At 42.3% G+C, this 26,021-nt stretch overlaps 1 protein-coding gene across 4 annotated transcripts in view; it reads left to right on the top strand.

The window, feature by feature from the left end:
* FILIP1 (filamin A interacting protein 1) overlaps positions 1-26,021 on the top strand; it is an 80,972-nt gene that overhangs the window by 31,445 nt on the left and 23,506 nt on the right. For all 4 annotated transcript variants that reach the window (XM_081187331.1, XM_081187332.1, XM_081187333.1 and 1 more), the window contains 3 exons: positions 6,995-7,273; positions 16,172-16,345; positions 17,581-17,759. In XM_081187331.1, coding sequence (XP_081043457.1) covers positions 7,001-7,273; positions 16,172-16,345; positions 17,581-17,759 — 626 coding nt within the window. In that variant the 5' untranslated portion in view covers positions 6,995-7,000. Of the gene's footprint in view, positions 1-6,994; positions 7,274-16,171; positions 16,346-17,580; positions 17,760-26,021 lie in introns of those variants that run through there.

Below are 26,021 nucleotides of genomic sequence, written 5' to 3'. Positions count from 1 at the left end.
TAACCTGAGGTACCATTTTAGCTAATGGGGCCTCCCGCTGCTGCCATGCCGGTGCCATGTGATTACTGTTCTCATCCTGAAGTAAAGTTCTTAACCCGAGGTACTATTTCTGAGTTAGCAGAGTCTGTAACCTGAAGCATCTGTAACCCAAGGTACCACTGTATAATGAAGTCTAGCAATGTTCACTAAAGGCCAACTCAAAGACACCTGGCTTTGCCCTTGTGTTGGTTTGTACTACTACAGCTTTTCAGATAAGGAATTATTTGTTGGAAAGTGCCCCGCATGAATTCAGTCCTTCTCAGTAACCTGAACACTAACTGCAGTTACTAGGAAATATAAGTTTGTGTCCTGCCCACAGATTTATCGCAAGTTTTCTCTAGAAGGTAGGATGTTCTCGTTGTATGATTGGTATCTATTTGGCAGTGTGGGCTCACCCACACTTCTGCTAGACACAGGTCCTAGCAGTTTTCCACTTGCCCTGCTGCTCCCCCCCAGAAAACATGCTCTTTAGCGCTAAATTGGAACAAATAGCAATCCGCATAAAACCCAATTACTGTTTGCTCCAATTCATCATTAAAGATTGGGTTCTGCTGGGGAAAGTGGTGGGACAAACAGGTATGGATAAGCCCTATGTCAGGCCTCAAATCCACTGCAGATCCTGAACCCAAAACCTGGCAGACTACTGGAAAGGATTTAGCCATGAGTTTGATCAAACTGTGGGAGGCAGTGGAAGACAGGAGTGCCTGGCGTGCTCTGGTCCATGGGGGTCGCGAAGAGTTGGACATGACTAAACGACTAAACAACATCAATGCTATTACCAGGCTCTGACCTAAATAAGAACATGAGAAGAGCCTGCTGCATCAGGACAATGTCCCATCTGGTCCAGCAGCCTGATCTCATGCCTTTGCCTCTGTCTTACCCTTCTCAGCTTAAACAAGTGCAGGTGTAACACTCTATGTATCAGTTCTCACAGAGGAATACAGTTATTGCCTGTGGAAGAAGATGGGTCTCTGCAAGAGGTGTTGAACATTACCTTACTGGGGTTGGAGAATTAGAATTAAGTTTCTGCACAAAGTGTGGCAATAATATAATATTTTGATGGGGAAGTTGAAGGATAGGGCATTGGAGCCAGAAATTAGAGCCAACAGCTGTGTATATTACCAGCATGTTGTGCTGACCACATAAGGTGACATCAGCAAGTTCTTGCCATATTGAACCAAGACAAGACATTACTGTGGGAAGTGTAATGACCATTAAAAGCTGTTTGAGAGTACAGTGAACAAATGCATGGCACACAGAGTCAGTTTCCTACTGACAATAGAAAAAATGGCAAACGTTTCCTAATACTGAGGATTAGCCATTTCAAGAGCAAAGGAAGCCTTTTGTAGGCAAGCTAATCTATCTGGTAACTTGCCAGATACATTCCTGCTGCTATCGCCCTTATTTGCTGACGATGAAGCAAATTTTGGAGCAAGATACAGTTTGTTCATTTGAAGCTAAACTTCAGGAGCTGTGCTCACAGATGAATGTGATGACATAAAGGAGAGAAAAACTAAGAAAAATCTTACATATACAAAGCTACGTTAAAGTGGCTTTCCTGTTGTTCTGCTCCATGCCTCTTTAGTAGAGTGTGGAAACTTGAATTATCAGGATAGCCCTAACCATGTCTGTCATTAATTCCTGCATCAGTGACCAAATGGTTGCCAGTTAAGCTGATTGCATGTGACTTGAACATTCCTTGCCAGGCAGGAATTGTGCTTTTCAGTGGGTACCATGCTGCCATGATACTGTAAGACTCAGCCTGGAAAATGTTGGACTAAGACCTGAGAGTCCAGCGTTCACTCCGTGGGTAACCTTGGACAAGTCAGTCTCTCAGCCTAACCTACCTCACAGGGTTGTTGTGAGGATAAAATGGGGAGGAGGAGAACCACGAGCTCCTTGGCGGAAAGATGGGATATACAGTGGTACCTCAGGTTAAGGACTTAATTCATTTCAGAGGTCCGTTCATAACCTGAAACTGTTCTTAACCTGAGGTACCACTTTAGCTAATGGGGTCTCGCGCCACTGCCACACAATTTCTGTTCTCATCCTGAGGTAAAATTTTTAACCCAAGGTACTATTTCTGGGTTAGTGGAGTCTGTAACCTGAAGTGTCTGTAACCCGAGGTACCACTGTAAATGTAACAATCAGTACTATTTTTCTAGAAAAATAGGTGCCGGGACTCATCATGAACTTGTTCCCTTATAATGGCAATGGTGCTCACTTGAGAGTTGCTAGAACTGAATTTCAGAGAACTTCAGCTGGAAAAAAAAGCCCTGGTAACAATAAAATTTAAAAAATAAGACTTCAGCCTCTGTTGATCTGTAGGAAAAATGTGCTAACACTGGTAAATTGGTACAGATTTTTTCATCTGATCAATTTCATCTGAAATCAATTTCAGCTATGGACACTTCAACTTCTCTCATATGAGCATATTTGCATTCTATTAAAGCAGTAGAATTGGTAGCTATTTCAATGTCAATGAAAACAGGAGATGGGAACAAGGGGTTATTACTTACACCACTGTTAGGTTAAGCCAATTCGTAGAAATGAGGTGCTAGTCAAAGCCAGCTTGTCTAACTGACATGTGCCTCTCCACTGGTTTCCTATCTATATGTAATTCCGACCAGCCTCTTTATCTGATTCTACAAGTATTACTGATGCCACAGCATTATCTGATTTGGCCTGTTTTCCCAAGAGCTCTGATGAGTATATATCTTACACTAGATGAAAGAAAACAAGATTAGGTTGATCCTCTTCTGACATCCTCCGTGTCAGCAAATTCCATGGAAAGATTTCTTTCTGATCTCCACAAAACCAATGTAGAAGTCATGTAATTAAAAGCACACATGTTGATAATTATTGAAAATTGAAGCACTGTTTCCCAGAACAACAAAGGTTTAAGTAAATAACCAGAACACTCATGTACCTACCACATAAAATGAGACAAAAATTCACTGCCTTGAAGAGTTACGCAATGTTTTCTTCATACTGTTGAAAACAACGTAAACACTAACTTTTTAATTTTCCCCTTTACTTTTAACATCTTGGGTGTACGATATATATCCAATTTTACATATGAGAGTGGCTTTTGGTGGTTTTGTGCATATTGTATGCAAAAGGCATGCAAAAGGATCCTGAGGTAGTGTGGTAGTGGCAAAATTATTATTGCCAGGCTCATTCAGTCATGAATTTGCAGCATTTACCAAATGAGATGCTTTAAAGCAATGTAGTTATTTGGCTGCTTAAAAAAAACTACGAACTGCTTACTGTTAATAATGCTGGTTGGGTATATGTTTTGTTCTGGAACAACTTTTATTAGCCACATCAATGAAGAAACCAGGTTTTGTTTGTCCTGTTCTGTTTTCATGCTTGGAACACCATGAAATCAGTGTTCTTGTAATATTTCCCCTCGCCCCCTTTTTGCATCTAATCTCTCCTGGTTCCACTTTACTGGAATTCTGCACAGATTTCCTTGTGGGGGGATGAAGAATTTGAAGCAGTGCAAGTCAAAAATCCATCCTGTTTGCCAAACTAGCAATTTCCATTTGTTTATTTCTCATACTTCTTTCATTTCACTCGTATGCAAATATCTAAAATAGCAAGTTCGCTATGTTGTTTTCCCTCTCATCTTTTGTTACCAAGTTAGCACAATCTACCATAATTTTTGAACTCTCAGTTAAATAATGTGGAACAGAGATGGGAAGATTTCAGGCTTGTAGGATCCACTTTGCTTTTCTACTAGGAACCCTGTGGTACATGTATTTAGGAGAGTGTGTGTACTTAACATGATTATGAGAGGTGAAAACTTTCCCAGAGAAGCAGTCAAGCATCATCCTATTGTGTGCCTAAACAGGTTGTTCACATCACACCAATGATTTATTTGGGACAACCAATAAAGCATCCATTTATAACAAAATAAAACAAAAAGAATCATAAGTCATATGTTGGCTAATATGGTGCAGCATAAACATAAAATCACAGGTGCATTTAAACTCACAACTTAACACATTTATACTCCCAGTCTAAAGAAATCAGAGATGCTAATCTCCAATATAAATAAAGCAGTGGAATTATGAAATTCCTAGAAAACAGAGAAAGAGCGCAAAGTGCAATCTCCTGTGCTTGGAGAGACTGTTGAAGCTTTTGATTGTGATATGCATGTGAAATAGCATGCATGGAAGTGCAAAAGTATTTGCCTGAGTATGTGCAAACCAGACAAAAGTCAGGTCAAGCGTTCACCCATTACACCCCAAATACCACTGTTCAGAGCCAGGTGCACTCTAGTGGCTCTGGAGGGTGGACCTCCTCGTAGGATTAAGAGACAGGCTGCCTCTGAGCGCATGCTCAGTTCAGGAATTGGGCCCAGTTACAAAATGAAGCTCAAAGACATTCATTACATAAACCCACTCCTGGTTTTATCCCCAAGCTTTTTTGTGTTAGATCATTCATTCTGTTGTAGTCAACGGAATAGAGCTATTGGTCATGTTGGGTGCGTGTGGTGCCCATAACAATTTCTCCTGTTTGCAAATGTGCCATCAGGCCCCAGCAAGTTGGCAATCTTTGTACTAGGAGATCCTGCTTAGCCTTCCCCCAAGAACTGCTCACCAATAAAAATGTACTGCTCATCAATAAAAAGCATGTTCTACAATCATTAAGTAATTGGCCGACCCACCCTTAAACTATGTGAAATCTCCAAATAGGTTATTATTATGTGATGTTCATGTCACTTACTGATGGGGTGGAATGAGACCCAACAAAACATCTGAGTCACCATGAGAGCTAAGTACTTTTTCCTGAAAAGGAAGTAGACTGAAATGCTCATGACCTATTACAGTTCAGTAGCAAATTGAATTGGCCTGAAAGGAAACATTGGCCAATGTTTATTTTTCCACCACAATCCTGAGACACCAAGTGTTTCCTAAACCCCACAGGTATTGTTCACGTTCATAATAGATATTTATTTTTAGAGTGGGGGCACAGACCTTCTAAGAGAGAAAAATGCCACTGCTTGAGTGAGGATATTCTGTTTAGGTATTCAAGAGCCTAGGAGCCAGTGGGTTGGATTTCAGTGGGACCAACTTAGTCTGAACCCATAAATCTTCATATGATCATTTTCCTAATAGAAATAAGGCTACAAAGAAGAACTCTGTGCTTGATTTTTCTCCTTCAACTGGGGCAAATAAAATGGTGAAAGAGCTTAAGGATGGCAATGGAGAAGGAACCAGGGTATTGGAAACTACAATAGTACATGGCAAGCTGCCTTATCACAAGATAGACCTTGGTTCATCCAGGCTATCTCAGTATTGTGTATAATGAATGGCCACAAACTAGTTTCAGGTGAGGTCTTTTTTAGCTGCTTCTGGAGATGCAGGGTGGGGATTGATCCAGAACCTTCTGCATGCAAAGCATCTGCATGAGTTAAAGCCCTTCCAGCAATAATGCTTCACAGTTGCATGGCACATACTGAGAGCTCAAAGTGCTATGCTCATGCTTTATATCCGTAATCCTTATTCAAACAGCTCTGTTAGGAAAGACAACAGCATTAGCCTTGTATTGCAGATGTGAGGCTCAGGATGGAGAAAGAGTGCTGTTCTGTGGCTCACAGCTACTTCTACTGGGGAAAGCTTACTGAATTCATTGAAACTACAGCACTGTGATAGTGATGGAAATTTGAGAAGTAATAAGACCTATGTTTAGGAGGCAAGCATAGCACTGGCTAACTGCAAGCCCTTCTCTGCTCTGTAGTTTCCCCCAAACAGATTTGCTAAAGTGCCTTAGGATTTACAATGTCACTATTAATCTGGCCTTATTAAATTCCTCATGAATGGAGACTAGATGGTCAGTTGCACCAAACCACGTTGTCCTGTGTATGGTTGACAAGTCAGATAAGATTCCAAGCATCAAATCGAACATTAAATTCAGAGGAAGAGGTTATTAAGAAAAGATCAAAATAATATTATTTTCACTATGCATTTGCATGTTTTTTTGTCTTCATAATCACTGTAATTAGATTAAGTGCCTAATTAATATTACAGACAGAGGTTGTTTTTTTCCCTTGCGAAAAACGTTGCAAGAACAGAGACAGAAGAGGATAATATGGCGAGATTTTAAGCCACAGAGGATAATGGACTTTACTGATTAGTTCAAGAGAGGAGCTTCTACATCTTACAATAGTTTAGGAGAGGCTGAGAGGTGCAGTTGGAGAGAAACTGGTAATGATTAGGTGGATGAAAGCCTTTTCTGAGGGCAGGAAAGCTACATAGGAAAATGGAAACTATGAAGGGAGGGAAGGAGAGAAGGATGAAATTGTGACAAATGTTGCATGTGAGAATGAAAGCCAGAAACTGAAAATATTTGTATGGACAAAAATACTAAATAGTCTGCTGTGAGAAACTTGGGGGGAAGCTACAGTTTTATATGGTCTTGCCAAGTCCTTTTAGTGACTGAGGAACTTGTTGAAGAGCTAAGCATTTACCAATTGTTGCCAAAACTGAATATGGCCCTGTTATTGGAGGCTGCAATCTGGTACCAACTTACCTGGGAGGAAGTTACACCAAACTTAATGCTGCTTACATCTGAGTAGACTTAGGACTGCAGCAATAGTTTTGCCATCTTCCTCCTTCACTTTTAAAATGGTTGCCTCTAAAGTTTGCCATAGTTCTGTTTTATTGTGTATGGCTGACTGACAACTGCAGTGAACCTGCCTGGATGCTTAAATGAGATACCAAAGTATTTTTCTGCCGAATTTCATCGAAAAAGGTGTTGTTTATAATTATTATGAAAGTATCTTACTTTAAAAAAAAATATATTAATACATTGTTACTGGTTTGGAAGTTCCTGTGCAGATGGAGTAAAAATAAACAAATATTTCCCCACATGTTTTCAAATTTTCAAATAAAACTAAAAACCCTAGCTTTCAATTTTATTTTATTTTTGGTTTTGTTTTATCCAGGTCAGGATGAGATCCCGAAATCAAGGTGGAGAAAGCTCATCCAACGGGCATTTCTCCAAGTCAAAGACCATTATAAGCAACACAGAAAACCAAAACCTTCCGGAAGATGCAAAGAAAAAGAACAAATCTAACCGGAAAGAGGATGAAGGTTCAGGCTCAAGCAACGTCAAGCAACACAGCAGACTGCCAGGTCCTAGTGAGCGGAAAAGCAAGAAATCAATAGATCTATCTAAAGAGGACCTGATTCGTCTCCTTAGTATAATGGAAGGAGAACTGCAGGTATATCAGAAATTCTCTGCCCCTCTATTTTTTTGAAATATTTTTTGCTTCTGTGCTATAGAAGACATTTGTGCCTTGACATATATAACGCAGAGTTCCTGTGTACATGTGCCATATAATCCAACCATTTTGAAGACATATGCCTGGGCTCCTTTGGGAGGAAGGCCTTATAAAAAATCAATAATGAATGAGTGAGTGATCTTGGGGAGAACTCTTGGACTCTCCTTCAAAGGCATAAAGTCCCAGTTGACTTGGAAGAAAGGAGAAGCTGAGTCTCCTCTCTGAGGTCAAGAAAGATTGAAGGCCAAACTACATCCCTGTGATCTCTGTAAAGGAAATGAGAGGCCAGTTAGTCAGCATCTAAGTCTGTATGACTCCATCTGTCTCATAACAGCATCCAAAAATCACTAATTAGGAAAGAAAGAAAAAATCCCATTGTACAAGACAGCATCACGCAAACAGAACAGGGAAGGCTTTTGCCAGAAAACACACAGAAACATATAATACTTCTCCGCCCAACAAAAGCAGTACTGAAACTCAGCACCTATTATACCAGCATTTGTTGAAGCTATTGAAATGAATAGACTGAATGATCCACAGGGTGGTTGTGTGTCTGTTTTAAAGAAACTATTGCCCCCCAAACCTTCCTTTCCCCCCTTGATGACTCCATGATGTCAAATCAATGGATAGAGTGGCCCAGATGATAATAAGCTAAAGGTGGAGAGTCTGGCAGGACTGCCCAGCTATTACAGTGACCTAATACAGTGGTACCTCGGGTTACAAACTTAATTCGTTCCAGAGGTCCGTTCTTAACCTGAAACCATTCTTAACCTGGGGTACCAGTTGAGCTAATGGGGCCTCCTGCTGCCGCTGCACCGCCGGCAAGCAATTTCTGTTCTCATCCTGAGGTAAAGTTCTTAACCCGAGGTACTACTTCCAGGTTAGCGGAGTCTGTAACCCGAAGTGTTTATACCCTGAAGCGTTTGTAACCCAAGGTACCACTGTACATTGTAGCATGTTATATATGCTTTTCTTTTCCTTTGCTGTATGCAGTCAACTCCTTGCTCGGTGTTTTGAATCATGGAGCTTTAACCATAGTCTTCTCTCTCTGGGTCTTCCTATACGAAGAGCCAACGGCTGACTAGCCCTGCAGCTGTTTTTAGTGTTACACTAATGCCAGGCATCTGCAAACAAATCTTTATATATTTTGCAGTGATGAAACAGGGAGGGACTAGCTTTGCTATCAGAGTTTATCCTGTTGTGGAAGAAGGCAGCTGGATTTTTATAACGTGGTTGAAAAATTCACTGAAATGCTTGACAGACTGGGTGAGGGGAGGTAGGAGGCAGGAAGAAGCACCACCTGACCAAAATAGATAAGGAAAGGACCTTTCGAACACATGAGGCAGGAGATAGGAGAGGAACCTCCTGTTAACAACACTAGCGCCACCCAGATACCTCTTCAGATATCATAGGGCTCCAATTCCCATCAGCCCCAGCCAGCACAACCAATAGTAGTCCAGCAGCATCTGGTTGAACTAGCTACCTCATTCCCCTTCCAAAATAAATGAAACCAGGCTAATCGACAGCAGGGATTTTTCTTTGCTAGCAGCTACAAATGGAAGGATAGTTTTGCATTAAACAGCCATCATGTCACAACAGAAGCACTTGCTAGGGCAATGCACACAATGTGACTGATTTAGTCATAATCAGGGGTGCCTGGTAAGGGGGGCAGGGGACAGCCCCCCAAATATTTTAAATGAAGGGGCCAGGCCCCTTCAAAGTTCTGTGGTGGTTTCTTGCAGCCCTACCTGGTAATGCCAATGATTTAACACTATTCCATTGGCCTATGGCCCTTTCCTACGGTATAATCGCTATGCCATAGTGGAGACCTCTGCTTCCTTTGCTGTGTGAGGGAACGCGTGTCTGTGTGTGCTCAGAATAAAGGAAGTCTGACACAATAATGCCATTCATCACATACCTCTGTGTTCTTGCATTGCCTAGATTATCAATAGATATCAATAGATTATAAATAGACTGGGATCTCTTGGTCTTCTTTTCAGGTGCAGGCCACACTGCTTGTGCAAAATGAATGCCTTCTTAATGAGAACAAATGCAAAACAGCCAACTTCAAAAGGGTTTGCCTTTCTAGTTTTGTGGGTATCTGGTTTAAAGGCTCCACCTGTTGGCCAGCTCAAATGGAACAAGTGCTGCACATCAAAGTATTGCTGTTCCTGTCTTTTGCTCAGTAGGCATTTAACTTGACTTTCTTTTAAAAAAATAAAATAATACCAGGTGCCTGAACAATTGACATCTTAAAAAATGCCATTAGATTCTTGCCAAAATATCAAACAAGTGTGTCGTTGGGCATCAGATATCAACACTTTGCAAAGAACTTTGCAAATTAAATACAGTATGTGACAATAAAGAATGAGGGGCAATTTGCATTCTTGGTTATGAGACTGCCACCAAAATTATGCGGGAACTAACTTAAGTGCAAAACCCATTTTATTGATCCATCTGTTTACTGCAAAATAGACACTTGTGCTGCTCTTCTTAAGTGATTAGTCAGGACTTTACAATAGCTCAGGCATAGGAAACCTGTAAGCCTCTGGATGGTCTTGAACTCCCAATTCCTGTCAGCCCCAACCAGCACGGGCAGTAATCCGGAATAATGGGACCTGGAAATTAACAGCATCTGGAGGACCACAATTTGCCATTCCTGCTGTAGATGAAACTAGGCCTGGATGGTGTGGAGGGGAGAGATTTTACAAAGGGGAAGGCTCCCCCACTGGGAAGGCTCTCTCACATGACACCATATTGCAAGCAGCAAGCCACAGCCAGAGGTTGTAGAGCCAAGAAAGCACAGCCAGTTTTATGGGGAGCTAGGCCTTTTTAAACCAATACAAGTACCTTGAAGTGGGCTTCTCTGCGCTAGGACTTGTGAACGCTCCTTGCACATATAAACAGTGGAATAACTCAGTTGGTAGAGCATGAGACTCTTAATCTCAGGGTCATGGTTTGAGCCCCACGTTGGGCAAAAGAGTTCTGTGTTGCAGGGGGTTGGGCTAGATGACCCTCATGGTCTTTTCCAACTCTACAATTCTATGTTTCAAAATACAACAGGCCCAATCCTTTTCTGGTTACTACTTTTTTGCAACTCAGTATGACCTCTTGGTACTTGTACACTATTTGTGTCTTCTACTCTGGTATCTGTATCCAAGAAAGACATGGACCACCCAAAGCTTGCCTTTTTTTCCTGTCTCCTGTGTGTGTTTATTCAGTGATTCATTTAGGTAACACTGGCTTGGATCCAAGGAAGCATTTGAGTGGATGGCGCTTTCACTTGCACAAAGGGGTGGTGGTCTTGGATTTCTGCCGTTTCCTCCACACAGCTGCAGCCCCCAGGCCACATCAAATGCTATTCTCGAGTATGGCCCTAACTCTCAAGAGAAGCGTCTTTTTCGGGTGGCGGGGAGGGGATGAGGCTGCAGGAAAGCCTCTTTCCATGAGCAGAGCAGAACTCACAGTTCCCAGGCTCTACACCTCTCTGTGAGAAATTTGATTCTTAATCTAAGGGCAAAGCTAGACCCGACTATGCTAGATGTGATCAGTTTGACAAGGCATGTCTGTGATTTTTGGTTAGCAAAAATGTAAGCAGAGATGGTGACTCTGTCAATTTCAGTTTCTCTCAGTTTCTCAGTCTTAAGTTCCTTTATCCACCTCTTTTTATTTTAATATCTTTGTGAAAATTCACCAGCATTTTAGCGCAAATTTCTCCTTATAAACACATTTGCACTCAGTTTCCCTTAATAGAAAAATTCATTGCAAAAAATGTGTATCTTATTTTCAGTAATATGTGATTTTTAAAAAAATGTATACTTTACCCCCAGCACATGCTTTTTTGAACATGACTTGGCTGCAGAAATGTATTGCAAAATTCAGAGATGTGCAAATTTTGAACGGAAGGTTGCATTTTGGTTCCCATGCGCTTTTGGAAAGTATGGGTTTGGTAGATTCACCTTTCAGTGAGAGATGAATCGATTTTTCCCACCATCCCAACACAAGGGGCCCTGAGCTGAAACGCGACCAGAGTGTGGAGGAGGGGGGCTTTAACCCTTTGCCCCTGCTGCAGTCCTGGTTGGAATCAACACACACACTTGCAGGTCACAAAGGGAGGAAAGCTCCTGGTGCCAATGGGAGCTTTTCTCCCATTGCAAATTTATTTTGTTTAAAACATTTCCAAACCACTTAATATTTCTAAATTTCTAAATAGTAAGTTCTATGTACAATATAAAAACAATGCCTTTTAAAACCACAGTACAGCTTAAAACCAAGGAAACAGTGTAACAACACATAGAAGCAATTAAAACAGAAATTCAAGGGATTCATACATGGAAGTCAGGTTTCTCAGAAGGGAAGGTGGCCCTCAAGCTGCAGAATCTTCCCCATCCTTGCTCTATCCACACCTCCTGAACTTCACAGCAGTTCCCCCACCAGTTTTCCATGTTCACTGTGGGAATTGTGTCCTCCCCCCAACCCAATGGGATGGCAAAGAAGCTGCACTGCTGCAGGAAGCTGGATAATCTGAAGGACAAAACAGGCAATATATTAAGCTTTCAATGTGTAGTGTGTTTTTTTTCTTTTCTTTTAACAATGCCAGTTCCCTGGGATTGGAAACTCAGGATTAGAGGATTGCCCCAGAGCCTTGTTCTTCTTTCCTCCTTCTTCTTTCTTTGGTTTTGGTCAAATGGCTGCAGGCTTTACTCAGCATCATAACACAGTTACTCGACTTGAGCACAACCAACAAATGCCCATGGGCGTCCTTTCGTCTTCATGAGAGCCTCCAGCAATCGCTGGAAAAGAGAATAACACTGCTCTGGTTCCCCTCAGCAACTCCAGCCACTGATAAACCTGATGGACACAATATCTGCAGATGGCTAAATTTGGCCATGAGAGCATTTATAATAACCTGCGAGGGCAAACCGCGAGTCAGCTGGTTTGTCCATTGTGATGCCTTAATTCCTGAAGCATGTAAGACATATCGCAACACACTTTGATCTGTGTACATAATCTACATTGACCTTTTGATTTTGCTTCTTGTAATGCCAAGGATCACGGAACCGTAGGCTTGCGACTAACCTTCCCCTTTGGTGTGATAATACAGAACAAGGCTCCCTTTCAGTGTCAACAAAACAAGAAATGATATCTTTCAGCCCTTAAAAAGTCTGACAACATCAAGCAGTGTATATAGTTAATTCCTGGTCATGGGAATTTGCTGTCCCCAGGCCAGACTACAGATAATGAATTATGTCAGTGAAAAGGCTCTGGTGGCCGGTTCTTTTCACAGAAAAAGTGACATCATCTGTGCAGCTCTCTGGCAATAAAGCCGAACCAAAAGCTATATGGCAGGAAATAACAGACAGATGTCTTCCAGGGTGCATTTGATCTGTTTCAAAGCCTGATGTAAGAAGTAAGAAAGTGGGGCTCTGCTGCAGTGCCGCAGTTCTCGCCTCATTTTGTCTTCTGAACATTTGGAGGCAAAGCCCCCAGTCCCATTGGAAGTGCAGTTTATATATATAGTTGCATGCACATGCACACACACACACAGAGAGAGAGAGAGAGAGAGAGAGAGAGAGAGAGAGAGAGAGAATAATATAATAGGCTCACTGGTTTAGATCAGAGGTCTGTCTGGCCCAATATCCTGCCTTTGACATCAGACTTTATTAGTTGCTTGAGGGTGTGTGCAAGCCAGCACAGCATTATTATGTAACAGAGTTAGTCCATTCATTGAATTGGTATAACTGGTACTTCACTGGGCTATTCATTTGTCTCTCCTGAATAAGGGATGTTGTTGTGTTGCTGATACATGGGAAAAGTTTTAACTGTATATTTTATCTTTTAAAAAGATATCTAAGTAGTGGGGTGTGCCTGGTGCTGCCTGGGAATCTGTAGAAACTATTTTTTTTAAATGGATTGTGTAATTCGTGAGTTTGGATATGTCACACCAAAAACCAGGCAAAGTCACAACACAGTTAGGTCCTTCATCTTGATTAAAAATGGTGCCCAGCACCCAAACTTTGATGAAGACTATGCCTTGTGAACCCTCATGCTGAGTTTGGTGACAATATCTTGAGAGGCACCCACCAAATGGACAAAGTCACTTTTTTGTCCACTATCTTGATTCAAAATGGCACCCAGAAACCAAACAGTGACAAAGTCTGCCACCCCCACCGCAGAAACCTTGGTGCCAAACTTGGCATTGTCATCTCGAGAGGTGGGTGGACAGACAAGCAAACCACTTTCCAAATTTATAGTATACAGTACTTAACCTGAGGTACCACTGTAGATGCAAGTGGAGAACCTCGAGCCTAGGGGCTGAATGTGAGCCTCGAGACCTCTTCATCTGGCCCTTGAAACTCTCCCCAGGTCACATCCCTCACAGGCCTTGCTCCATACCCAGAATGTTTGTGACTGGCTGGAATATGTCCTTGAGGCCTTATAATGCCTCATGACTAGATGGAGGATGGAAAGCGGCCTTTGTGAGTGTGTGTAGAAACTCACATACTGTAGAAAAGAAACATTTGCATGTTTTTCTCAGCCTGCATTTGCTTCTGGCAGACCCCAGGTCTTTGCCTGGGCAAAGCATAATCTAGTGGGCCTTCTGTTGTGTTGATGGGCTCCTCGGATTTTCTTGGTGGCAGCAGCACTCCAGAGGTGGAAGCCGCCACTTAAATTTCCCACAAAGCCCTGGGATCCCCAAAATATTGTCATTCTAGTGTATTGTGAGAAATTAAAATGGAGACTCATGGTCCCAGTTTCCCATTGTGAAGTGTGTAGGACAGGTTTTGGTGGTGGGGGGTGGGGGTGGACAACCCTGTGGGGAGTCCAGAGGCCCTAGCAGCTGCCCCAGGATGCTGATGCCGGGCCTGTATTGCATGTAGATATGTTGTCAACCAGGATGATGAACGTCTGAAAGACACATGCCGTACTATCCTAAATTGCCAGAAACTGAAGAGAACCTTTCTTTTGGCTGTGAGAGATAACTTTTGCAGCTGCCTGAGAACAGGCACCTGAAATTCTTTAATGGGCTACCTTGTGAGTTTTTATTGATGTTCTTTGTCAGGCCCAGTGCACAGAGTCCTTTAAAATTTAGAAAATGTACCACTGGTATGACCACAACACTGCACTGGGGATCCATGACCTTATCTTATTTCTGATCCTAGTACGCAGCAGCTGTTACACTATTAATAAACTGAATGAGGAATACAGAGTGCTCATGTCCAGAGTTTGACAGTTACGGGTGTAGCATAAAAAGAAGAAAAAGTCTGGACTTAGTAAACTTTGATCCCCTGTTTCATGGTGCCTGTAGTCATGTACCCCAAGCTGTGCACCATAAAGGCTCGAAGAGCCTTTTTGGGAAGTTAATAATATCCAATAAATCTCAAAAGATTTCATGAAGAACTTTATTTATGAGTGGTGCTATTTGTCTTTAGCATTGCTAAGCTCCTTCCATGTGCAATGGGCATTATATAATTGAAGTAACAGATCTCTTTTAACAGCAGAGTTCAATTATTATCTCACACGGCACATCAATCAGCTAGGAAACAAAGTTGTTGGTGGCTAAGAGGCAATGATGCTTTTAAGCAAAGAAACAGTTGGTCTTCATGAGCATCTTATACTGAACCTAAAATTAACTAGCTAATGGGGTGTTGCTTCCACCCAGGGAATGCTCAGATTGCTGATGGTTAAACAATTCTGGATGTGTTGCGAATCAGTACTTTTAACCCAAATAATTACTACAGCAGCATCCTATACAAAGCAGGTATGCCAGAGCTTTGAAGACAACATGCTAGGGACTATGAATGCCCCAGAAGTATTTGCTTTCCTGGATCAGACCAGAGGCCCATCTAACCCAACATTCTCTTTCTAGCAACAATCAGTAAACCTTCTCTGGAAGCCCAGCACACCCAGGTTCTTTCAACTAGACTACTATCATGTGTTCAGTGTGGGGCTGCTCTTGAAAGCTGTTTGGAAGGCACAATTAGTTCAGAATGCAGCAGCTGGATAAATAGCTACAAGGAGTATATAATTTCAGTTCTTTGTGAGCTCTACTGGTTGCTGATCTCCCCTAAGCTTCCTCTTTCTCTGGGGCCTTCTGAGGCTTAAAAGACATCAGCCTGAGTCTGGAGGCTTGAAACATCGTCCAAGCCCCACCCTTACTTAGCTGAAACCAATCCTGGCTGACAGGGCTACTCATGAGTAAGCCATGGGTTTAACAGCTTCTTCCCCACAGCATGGCAAAATGGTGATAGCCATTCCTTGTTGCTTGTTCCCAGCTTCTGGCTTTCTGAGGTAAACTACACCCAAAAATGGAGGTTTCATACATCTATTATGGCAGTCAGTAGATATGACCACTACAAATATGTTAAATCCCGTTTTTCAAAGCCTTGAAGCGGGCATCAGTGATCAGCCCTTGGGTCTGCAGGCTTCTCAGATGAGGAGCAAGAATGGGAGGTGGCTCATTGTATGGGCTCTCCTGTGTAAACTGCTTCAAGACTGCTGTCATTAAGCTTTATACAAATTGTTGAAATAAAATGAATGAATGAAAGGAGTGGGACCCTTCCCACACTAATGATCCTATTGGAACTGGACATCCCTGCCCCACCACTGGCGGTCCCCACAGCAGTTGCCTTGGTTCCTAGAGGGAGCTCAGATCCCTGCCTACCACCCACAGGGCCTCAGATGAGGAATTCAGAACTGCCCCCGAAGTGCCCAGCTTACACATGGACACCATTGGATACAGCCCATAGTACGTCAGCAGTCGAGAATGCTGCTATTTCATTGTTTTAGTAATTAAATAGTAGTAGTAGTAATATTAATAATATTGTCAATTTGCAGGCTCGAGAAGACGTGATCCATATGCTGAAAACAGAGAAAATAAAGCCTGAAATTCTGGAGGCGCACTATGGCTCTTCAGCTCCAGAGAATGTCCTCAGGATATTGCACAGGGATGCTACCCTTGCCCATGAGAAATCAACAGGGGAAGATGTATATGAGAAGCCAATTTCAGAGGTAAGCACCTTTCAAATTACTTTAGGAACCTTGAGTCAGGATGTCCTTTTCATTTTGACTTGCATTTGCAATTTGCTTTACAAAATACCATGACTGAAGGCATGGGCACACCCCCAACCTTGCATGTCTCTGTTTTCATCTCTTGCACAACATGTGGCAGTGGCAACACTTGCGTACATAGATACCTAATCTGATAGTGATAGTGTGTTAGTGCTCAACACATTGCATGTTTGCAAAGTTTCCGAGAATTAAAATTCTAGAAAGCAGACTTTGAGACTGTGATTGGAGAAACACATGCCTTTGAGTAAGGGAACACTGTGAGAATTACCTCTGAGGAAACATGCATGTTCTGAATGTGGAACCAAGGGCAACAGTATGTTACCATTTGCAAATTTCCACAGCAGCACAACACACCAGTGACCAAGCCACTGTGATATCTCTATGTAGTCCTGTGAAGTTGACTGTGTTTTCTCTCAAACAGGGATGGAGAACACCAAGCCCAGGAGCCAAATGTGGCCTGTTGGTCTTGAAAGCATAAGCCCCAGGGATACTGTGGGGTTTGGGGTGTGTGAATCACCCTGTGTTCCAAATCCCATTTAGCTATTCCACAGAAACTTCTAGACTTCTGATTAACTTGCTGACTCTATATAATGGATGACTATTATTACAGAATGGGTCTCTGTGCTAGGCATAGATGCCAAAGGAAGACTTTCCCCCCATTTTTTTTTAAAAAAAGAGAGGAGTAACTGTTAGCTGTCACTGAGAACATTGCTATAGTGATCATGAAGTATAAAAGGGCAATCACAACTAATCTTCTTAAACTGTTCTGTACAGTTTAATTCTGAAGAGATTTAAGAGTGAGCCTTTAAACCTCACTGAGAATCTTCCCTTCCTTCACACTGAAATTTCTTTTCTCCTTCCAATGAAATCTGAAATAGTGAGCCGAATAATCAGTCCCTTCCTTCAGCCTAAGCTCTCATCAAAATCAAAATGTCAGTAGCTCATTGCTGAAGCAGTTTGGTATGGTTACAATTTTAACTGTCGTCCTCCTCTACATTTGATCTGTCGTGGGCAAAGCTAATGGGAATCAGTGGTGTTTATTACTAGTGACTGCTTATAGGCAATGAAAGAGGCCATGCCACGTTTACAGTAATGCAACATCCTTGTCCAGCAGATGTACCAATGTCAGCCAACAATGTAGTTAACACAGTCCATTTTATATTTCAACCAACCAGCTGGACAGACTGGAAGAGAAGCAGAAGGAAACATACCGGCGCATGCTCGAACAGCTCCTCTTGGCAGAGAAATGCCATCGGCGCACAGTTTACGAGCTGGAAAATGAGAAGCATAAACATACAGATTACATGAATAAGAGCGATGACTTTACCAATCTCTTGGAGCAGGAGCGTGAAAGGTGAGTATTAAGAGACAGCCTGTTGAATAAACTCTGCATTTCAGGGGTTATTCTGATGGGAAACAACGGGTTTTTCGAAGACATTTTTCAGTAGAACTGCAGAATTCCAGATATTAGAGATATTGTAGAGGGGAAATGAACATTTTTAATCCTAGCCTCCCATATACTGTTTCTCACCACTTATTGAACTTTTCTGCCCAACCAAAACCTATTGTCAGCTCTCTTGTACTGTTGAATCCATATTACAAATATGGGAATAATTCGTTCAAGGCTGCAGAGCTAGTCCAAGACTTTAAAAAATAAATAAATAAAAATTTGGGAACAAATATACAATCAATTAGAGTTCCTCTCTGTTGCTGCCACACAAACCCTATGTCCAGCTCTATTAGTACAGTAGTAATAAAAAACAACCATTAATTCAACCACTGCACATTTAAGAAGTGTACCAGTTTCCTGTGGGTCTGGGGTGGTCTATATTAATGTTCTTTCTTTGTTTCAAATGAAATAAAAGTGGACCACATAGTCCAACACTTTTTCACGTCTGAGGCAGAGTGGCAAGTGGCACCCCCTACTTCTTCAATAGTTTCCACAGCCAGCCAAATTATTTTGGCACCCAAGAAAAGAAAATCCCACATATGCCTCTTCCCCACCCCCCTAATAATAAAAATACAATAATAAATTAAAGAACTAACAACTGGGTGCCCTTTCATGACACCTAAAATCAGATGCCTGAAGCAGCTGCCTCACTTTGCCTAATATTAGGACCGGCCCTACACATATTTTTATATAATGAATCCAAGCCTCACTGATTCGCTCTGTGGTTTCAGTGTGAATGTTTCAACATGCAAAGATACTCTTGGAGAAATAGTTTGGATTGGTATGTGCTAAATCATGATCTGGACATATGTTTAGTCATTGAAAAAAATAGTTCCGGATGCACACTGGAAACATCAAGCAATGTCAATTTCAATATATAAAGAGCAGCAATCTGAATAATCTCTAGGATAACCAATAAAAGAAACTGACTGGTTTATCCTAGTTTATCTGCTGTTTTGGTAGTGGTATGGTACTCCATAGGGAATATATAACCCAATGGACTTATATCAGTTTTATAGCACAGTCAGTCATGGTTTCACCAAAAGAATGCTGAGAATTGTATTGCGATGAACTACTGAACATTTTATGGGGCATCTTCATGACATCATGAGAAAAACATCCTTCTCCTATGTTTTCCCTGTTCAGTTTCTATTCCCCATCCATAGCTCAGAAGATTTTACTTTTTTGAAGACAATAGGACAGCTGCACACTTTCCCCAGGCATAGATGACCAATCAGACAGCTGTCCACATGTTTGTGTTGGTTGTAGCCTGTATAAATTTTTCTAGAGATTCTCTCCTCTGAGATCTGTCTCTCCTCTCTAGGAATCGTCTCTATTGCTTTTATCTCTCCCAATTCCAAATAGCAGTGCTTTTATATCAGTTTCCATTAGAGTCTCCCCGATGGGAGTCTACTTAGCTTGAACTACCATGGCTTTCTCTAATTGCTTTGCAGTGGCACCAAGATTATGGGTCGGGGACAAAGCAAAAACAGACACATAATTCCAAAGTACGTGCAGAGTTCAAGTGGAACTAAGCTAGCAAGTGTTTCTCTGTCTTCACATATTCAACGTTTGATTTTGATTTTTTCATAGTCTCTTACAGAGGGACTGTCCTGATTGGTTAAAGCAAATCACTGAAAATACAGGCAATTGACGAAACATATGACATCAGTTTTCCTGTGTAAACTACAGTTCCCATAATTCTTCAAGGGAAGTCATGTGCTTTAAATGTGCAGGGCCAGTGAGGATGTGATGGCTAGGGAGGATCAAATGCACAATGCTCATTCTTCAGCCTCGCAACTATGAGAGAATGTCCCCAAAGGGCCTGAAAGTGGAAACACTGGCTTGCAGTTTTTGGAGCCACTGTTTCGGAGGCCTTGGAAAACAAAATCAATGGAGCAACACTCTTCCTTATACTTCCCTGTATACAAACTGCTGGAGTTATTTAGCCTAGCATAAACAGTTAGCTTTTACATAAGGCTTCTTTGTAGGTTAAACCGCTGATAGTGATTGGATGTTGGAATTTTCTTAGCTCATTGTCCTCGAAGTTCTCTTCTCCAGTTGAAACAGCAGGGCCCAGGTATAGAGAAACTCTGATTAATTTATTCCAATACAGAGTGTATACACACACACACACACACACACACGTTATCCTGCTTCAGTGCTAGCGTCACAAATATGGTCTTTGTTAATGCTCCTGGTTCCACCCCCTCTGAAAATGCACGGCTATAATTGTAGATACACGCAGGGGATCCTCGGACCCCCGGATCTTCCTCCTATGAAAACTTTCGCTCTTCTAATGACATTTTCTGCTCTCCATCCCAGCACCCCCAGCAAAGAAAGAACTGGCGAGTTTCTCAGTAGCCTGTGATAATACATTCCTCTCTGCTTCAGTCATCCTGGCACTGAGATGCTCCTTGGCTGCTCTTCTGGTGATGTAATGCTGGGACCGCATCACCTGCAAAGGAAACTGATCTGCATCTAATAAAGAGCGCAGGCCTCTTGAATCAGAAACGGGAGCACTGATGTTAGCGGATTTCAAACATCTCTCTCGGAGCCCCCACCCCCCCCTTTGTGCTTTTGTCATTCAGGTTTCCTTCTCTTCCCTTTCCCATGAGAAGCCTGCCCCAAGCCTTTCTTCCCAAAATGTTTTCATTTTGCTCCACTTTATTTCATATACATGAGATGCAGAGCGACTGTGGAGGTCTAAATTCAGAGAAAGGCCTTCTCCTATGATGGGCTTAAAATCTGCAGACTTCTCTCTCTGGGTCTGTGTGTTAAACAGAACGGTTGCTTAAAAAAAATTACAGCAACAGGGAAAGAAAGGGCTACACTAGCGTCATTTTGCTGTCGACCAGCTGAAGCTTTGTCAGAGCATGTAGGCCGAGATTTAAACCGCTGCTTAGACTCGCGCAAGTGTGTTAACCCAGGAATAGAGACAGATTGTGTGTTAGCCCAGATGGAGGTGGGTGCCAACTCCCATCAGCCCCAGACAGCGCGGCCAACAGTAGCTGACCCTGATGGTGTAGCACAAGCTGCTTTTGAAAGCTTGGTTCCGTATAGGCAGTGCCGGGGAGGGGGGGAGGTAGCTCCCCATACAAACAGCTCCCCACACCCCATTGCCGGACTCATGTTGCTTTTTGACAGAAAGGCATTTTTCATAGGATTGTTTCATACAGATAGAGAAATGTGTGGGCTGAAGGCTTCCTTCCAGGCCACCGGAGTTCAGCTCTCTCCTCCTTTTCTGGGGAGGGTTCTGTAGCAGTTCCTCCCTAACACTTGTCTTTGGCTCTCACCTTGTAGCCCCTTTTGGGGGGCTTCCACCTTGGCCTACACCCCCTCCTCTGTTGCAGGAACCACACACCTGGCCCGTGAGTCAAACCAACTGGATTTACTTTAGAGAAACCTAAAGTGGGGCAAAATTCACCTTCACATAATACACTTGCCCCTTTCTGTTGCCCCCTTTTTTCTAGTGCCTCCACTGCTTTTTAAAAGCATTGCTGGGAGGCAATAGAGGCAGAAGGTGCTGTTCTTCAAGAAAAACAAGTATAGAGTCCCCTTTGGCCCAAGAAGCTATTTTTATGGTTCTTTGTAATCTGATCATAATTGGTAATTTCTAATAGCAATACACCTATAACAATATTTGAAGACCAAAAGCCAGAAGGTGGTTTCTTATATTAGGCCTACTCAGAGTAAACCCATTGGCTTTAATGGATGTGACTAACTTGGGTCCATTTATTTCAGTGGTCTACTCTGAGTACGGGACGCGGGTGGCGCTGTGGGTAAAACCTCAGCGCCTAGGACTTGCTGATTGCATGGTCGGCGGTTCGAATCCCCGCGGCGGGGTGCGCTCCCGTCGTTCGGTCCCAGCTCCTGCCCACCTAGCAGTTCGAAAGCACCCTTAAGTGCAAGTAGATAAATAGGGACCGCTTAACAGCGGGAAGGTAAACGGCGTTCCGTGTGCTGTGCTGGCTCGCCAGATGCAGCTTGTCACGCTAACCACGTGACCCGGAAGTGTCTGCGGACAGCGCTGGCTCCCGGCCTCTAGAGTGAGATGAGCGCACAACCCTAGAGTCTGTCAAGACTGGCCCGAACGGGCAGGGGTACCTTTACCTTACTCTGAGTACAACCTAGTAATTTGGATACAATCCAGAATTTTCTTCTCATACAACATGATAGATTATATGTAAACATAAAATCTGTCACTTTAATTGTGCAAGGTGGTGTTTTTTTAATGTTCAGATACATTTTCTGCCCGTATCTTCTGAAGGTTTCATACGTTCTGTTTGTTAGTTTTTCTCCCTTGATTCTAAAGCTATGATCCAGAGCAGCGGTGGGGGATGAGGGTGAGCAGGACAGTACTATTGGGTGTTGTGGGAATTCATAGCATTGCAATTATTACTCCTCTCACTGTACAGTGATTAAAATCTGCAAGAACAAAAGAGCAGGAGAATCAGTGTAATATTCTGAGAGTTCTGGCATAACAAACCCTCTTTCATAACTGCTGCATATCACTGTTATATCTACAACACTGATATATATATTTCTACTTTTCTCAGGGATACCGTCGATATGTTGAATTTCTTGAATTCAAAGACAATAATTTAAATGAAAGGGATGATCTTGGAAAAGACACCCACTAATTTCATTCAAATGTTTTCTAATTTCCATAATGAATATTTAGAAACTGGTAAATGAAAGGAAAACAACAACTCCTGATCCAGTTGTTCTTACTTCCAGCTGATCTTTAAGACAGCAGTTTATAGACACTACTAAGACTGGATGGAAAGGGTTTCGAGCTTCTGTATGGGTTGAACAGCTTTTAAGATTAAGGAGGGATAACTAGATAATTGTAGCCACATGATAACTAGACAGGGAGAAAGGAAGATGTCAGGACACCGCCTCAAAATAGTTTTGCAGGAGGGGACCACAACTTAGCAGGATAGCACATTCTTTGTATTAAGAATTCGCAGTTGCCAGGTTCAATATGAAGCATCTTCAGATAAAAAGATAAAGTGATGGGAAATACTCCCATCTAAGAACTTGGAGAGCTGCTGCCAGTCAGAGAATACAATATTAGTCTAGGTGGAGAAATAGTCTGATTTGGTATAAGTCAGCTTCTTGTGTAGTGAGAATTATGGCCTGCCTGATACTGTCCTCATGCTGAAAATAAAATCTATTGAGCTTCCTTTGGGTTATAAATTACAGCCGATTCATCTAATATTGTGAATGTTGTGAACACTTACCTAGTGGAGAGTGAGTTGATGGCTTTAACAGAAGCTGAGAGTAGCCCAAGGATATTGCACTACAAGTTCCAATGACCTCAATATGACTTACTGGTACTTCTGAGTAAACATGCCTAAGATTGCCTGGTAAGAGTGTGATGTATGATTTTGCAAAATAAGTATAGAAAGGAAATGGATTTAGGCAGTTTCAGAACACCACAATTATTTCTCTGTGTGTTTAGCATAAGGATTGATTTAGTGCCAAGTAACATAAAAGCGCATGCAGCGTGCCTGACATTTGAAAAGGTAAAACAGCTTTGATTTTATCTAGAACCAGACAGATCATACAGCTTACAAAAATAAATAAATACATTGGTAGGGTTCTGTCATATTATGATTTGTAACTAACAGGGGCAGCTGTGGACATTGCAGGGGGCTAAACTAAATGACCCTCACACTGGTGAAGGAACAGGGGTGCGGGGGGGGGAGCACACTGCCCCCAGCAGCACAATCCTGGTTGGGTACCATTGCGGCAGCGCCCCCCCCCCTTGCGCTGGGCACCATGCCCTGCAGGTCACACCCCCAGGACACAGGACACTCCCCCGGGACGCACGCCACATACCCCGGGATGCACGCCAGCCACGCCCCCGCCTGCTCTCTGCCCCACCCCCCACTGGAGCTTGAAGCTCCACCACTGGACCCTCCGGGTCCCTTCCAATTCTACAATTCTATGAAATGTGTGCCATAAGCTATAGTTTATGGTTTGCTCTTTTTGAAACTGAAGTTTTGAGTCAGGCATGTGACTGACAGTGCAGTTCTCTAAACAGAAGTAAGCCCAACTGGGTTCAGTGTGAGGTATTCTCAGGTAACTGTGTAGAGTTTGGTATTGCAACTTATGCTTTCAAAGAGACTGGCACTGTATCATTCAAGCAAATGGAAGCCATGCATTGATGGAGGAAGAGGAATGGGACAGGATCAACCCCAGGGCTTTCCACCCCACCATCTGGTCATATGCTTTGAGAAAAGCCTGAATTCTCCCCAGTCAAACAGAAATGCTTTTAAATAAATTATGTTTAGTTCATGAATCATACTCCATAAAAGGCAATAAATGCATAACAGGGAGATATAGAACAATTCACGGCGTGATTTAAAGAAGAAGAAAAAACAGCGCCTCAGCCCATCAATTCAGAGGGAGAAAAAAGCCTCAAGAGAATAATATAATGCTTTATAACATCTGCCTGGAATGACCTGTTTTAAATAAAAGCACGGCTGGTGACTACGGCCAGTTGTTCAGCTTAAGTTTACTAAGTGAGGGGTTTTTAGGGAATATGATGTAAGTAATATAAAATGTATAGCCCAGAATCAGCACAGCTTGCAATCCTCTTCCCTCTTCCAGCATTCTTTTTTCAAGGATATGTTTTATTTCTCTTTATTGAATACTTTCCCAAGAGGCACAACATGAGTAATGCAATATATTTATATTAAAAACAGCCAGCTTTCCTTTTTCCCATGATTAAAAAAACTCACCCTTCCCTCCACCAAATGGGTTCTAGGAACTCATTAACATGCATTAAGCACTGCACAGGTGGAAATCTGCAGGTTTGCATAGAAATATGATCATTATCTAGAAGCCTCACCTCTGAGCATACAGTAACCTGGAGCGTCATTAAGATACGGCTTCTTTAAGGATGGTGATTCCTTGTTTGCAGTGCACTTTTCATGGCAGCAAGTAAACGGGAATCCTGGGGAATAGTTGTTTGTTCTTTTGCAACAAGCATCTGGCTTTGTTTGTAGAGGATTTAAGCAATGTAGCCAAGGAATCTAGGAGTTCTGTGGGTGTTACCTTTACTACATTGCATGAGTTCCATCGCATGAGATAAGAAGCATGAAGAGAGAAGCCAAAGCAGGGTTTAATTGATGCAAAAGCACAGTCCTGAAATCTATGTTTAAAAGGGGGCTGATTCATGGAACTTAAGCAGCATGGTTGCAAGAAGAAGATACTGCTTCTGAGTATGGAACCCAAAACTGGTGGCCGTCATCTCCTCATTTAATTAATGCAGACCATAAGGCACAATGCAACATACGGCATTTATGATACCAAGGTAGTTTTATGGAGAGGGTGGATCTAAAACACCTGGCTTCAGTCAAACACAGTTGAAAAGATCTTATCAAGATCACAGCCACACCATACATTTGAAGTACAGTGGTGCCTCGCAAGACGAAAAGAATTCGTTCCGCGAGTCTTTTCGTCTTGCAATGTTTTTCGTCTTGCGAAGCACGGTCCATCGCAACTGCGCCTCTTCAAGCGGCTTTTTTAAAAAAGCGCAAGACGTTTTCGTCTTGCGAAGCAACGCAAAACCGGAAAACCCTTTCGTCTAGCGAGTTTTTCGTCTTGCGAGGCATTCGTCTTGCGGGGCATTCGGATGCTACTTCAACAGCCATGGTTTCCCTCAAAGAATTATGGAAACTGTAGTTTGTTAAGGGTGCTGAGAGTTAGCAGAACAACTGGGAATTACAAAACCACTTTTTAGCGCTCAGTCGGAGCAAACAGCAATCTTCCAGATTGACATTTGCTCTAATTTAGCATTGAAGAATGGGTTATCCCTGGGAAAGGAGTGGATCAAGGGGAAAACTGCTTGGACTCACTCTTTTTTAGTCATGGGACAAGTGGAAGTGGGGACAAGCCCTAAGTGTTGCAGTAGTAAGTCCTTGGGGTTTGGCCAACCAAGTCTGCACTTTTGAGCAGCATGAAATACAGCTTAGGAGGATAAATAGGTGTTTGGTTGCTACTGATCTAGTTCTTAATTATTTAATTATTGTTTATACAGTAATTCGTGATTTGTTTTTACTACTGCAATCTGCTTAGCGTTCTCACAGGAAGGTAGGGGGAAAATAAAGAATCAAATCTGTCAAGAAAAATACCTCTGGCGGAAATTAAACA

This window comes from Podarcis bocagei (genome assembly GCF_964188305.1).
Source record: "Podarcis bocagei genome assembly, chromosome: 3".
Classification (NCBI taxonomy): domain Eukaryota; kingdom Metazoa; phylum Chordata; class Lepidosauria; order Squamata; family Lacertidae; genus Podarcis; species Podarcis bocagei.
The sequence above is the reverse complement of the archived record's forward strand: the minus strand, read 5'-3'. Positions and strand labels throughout refer to the sequence as shown.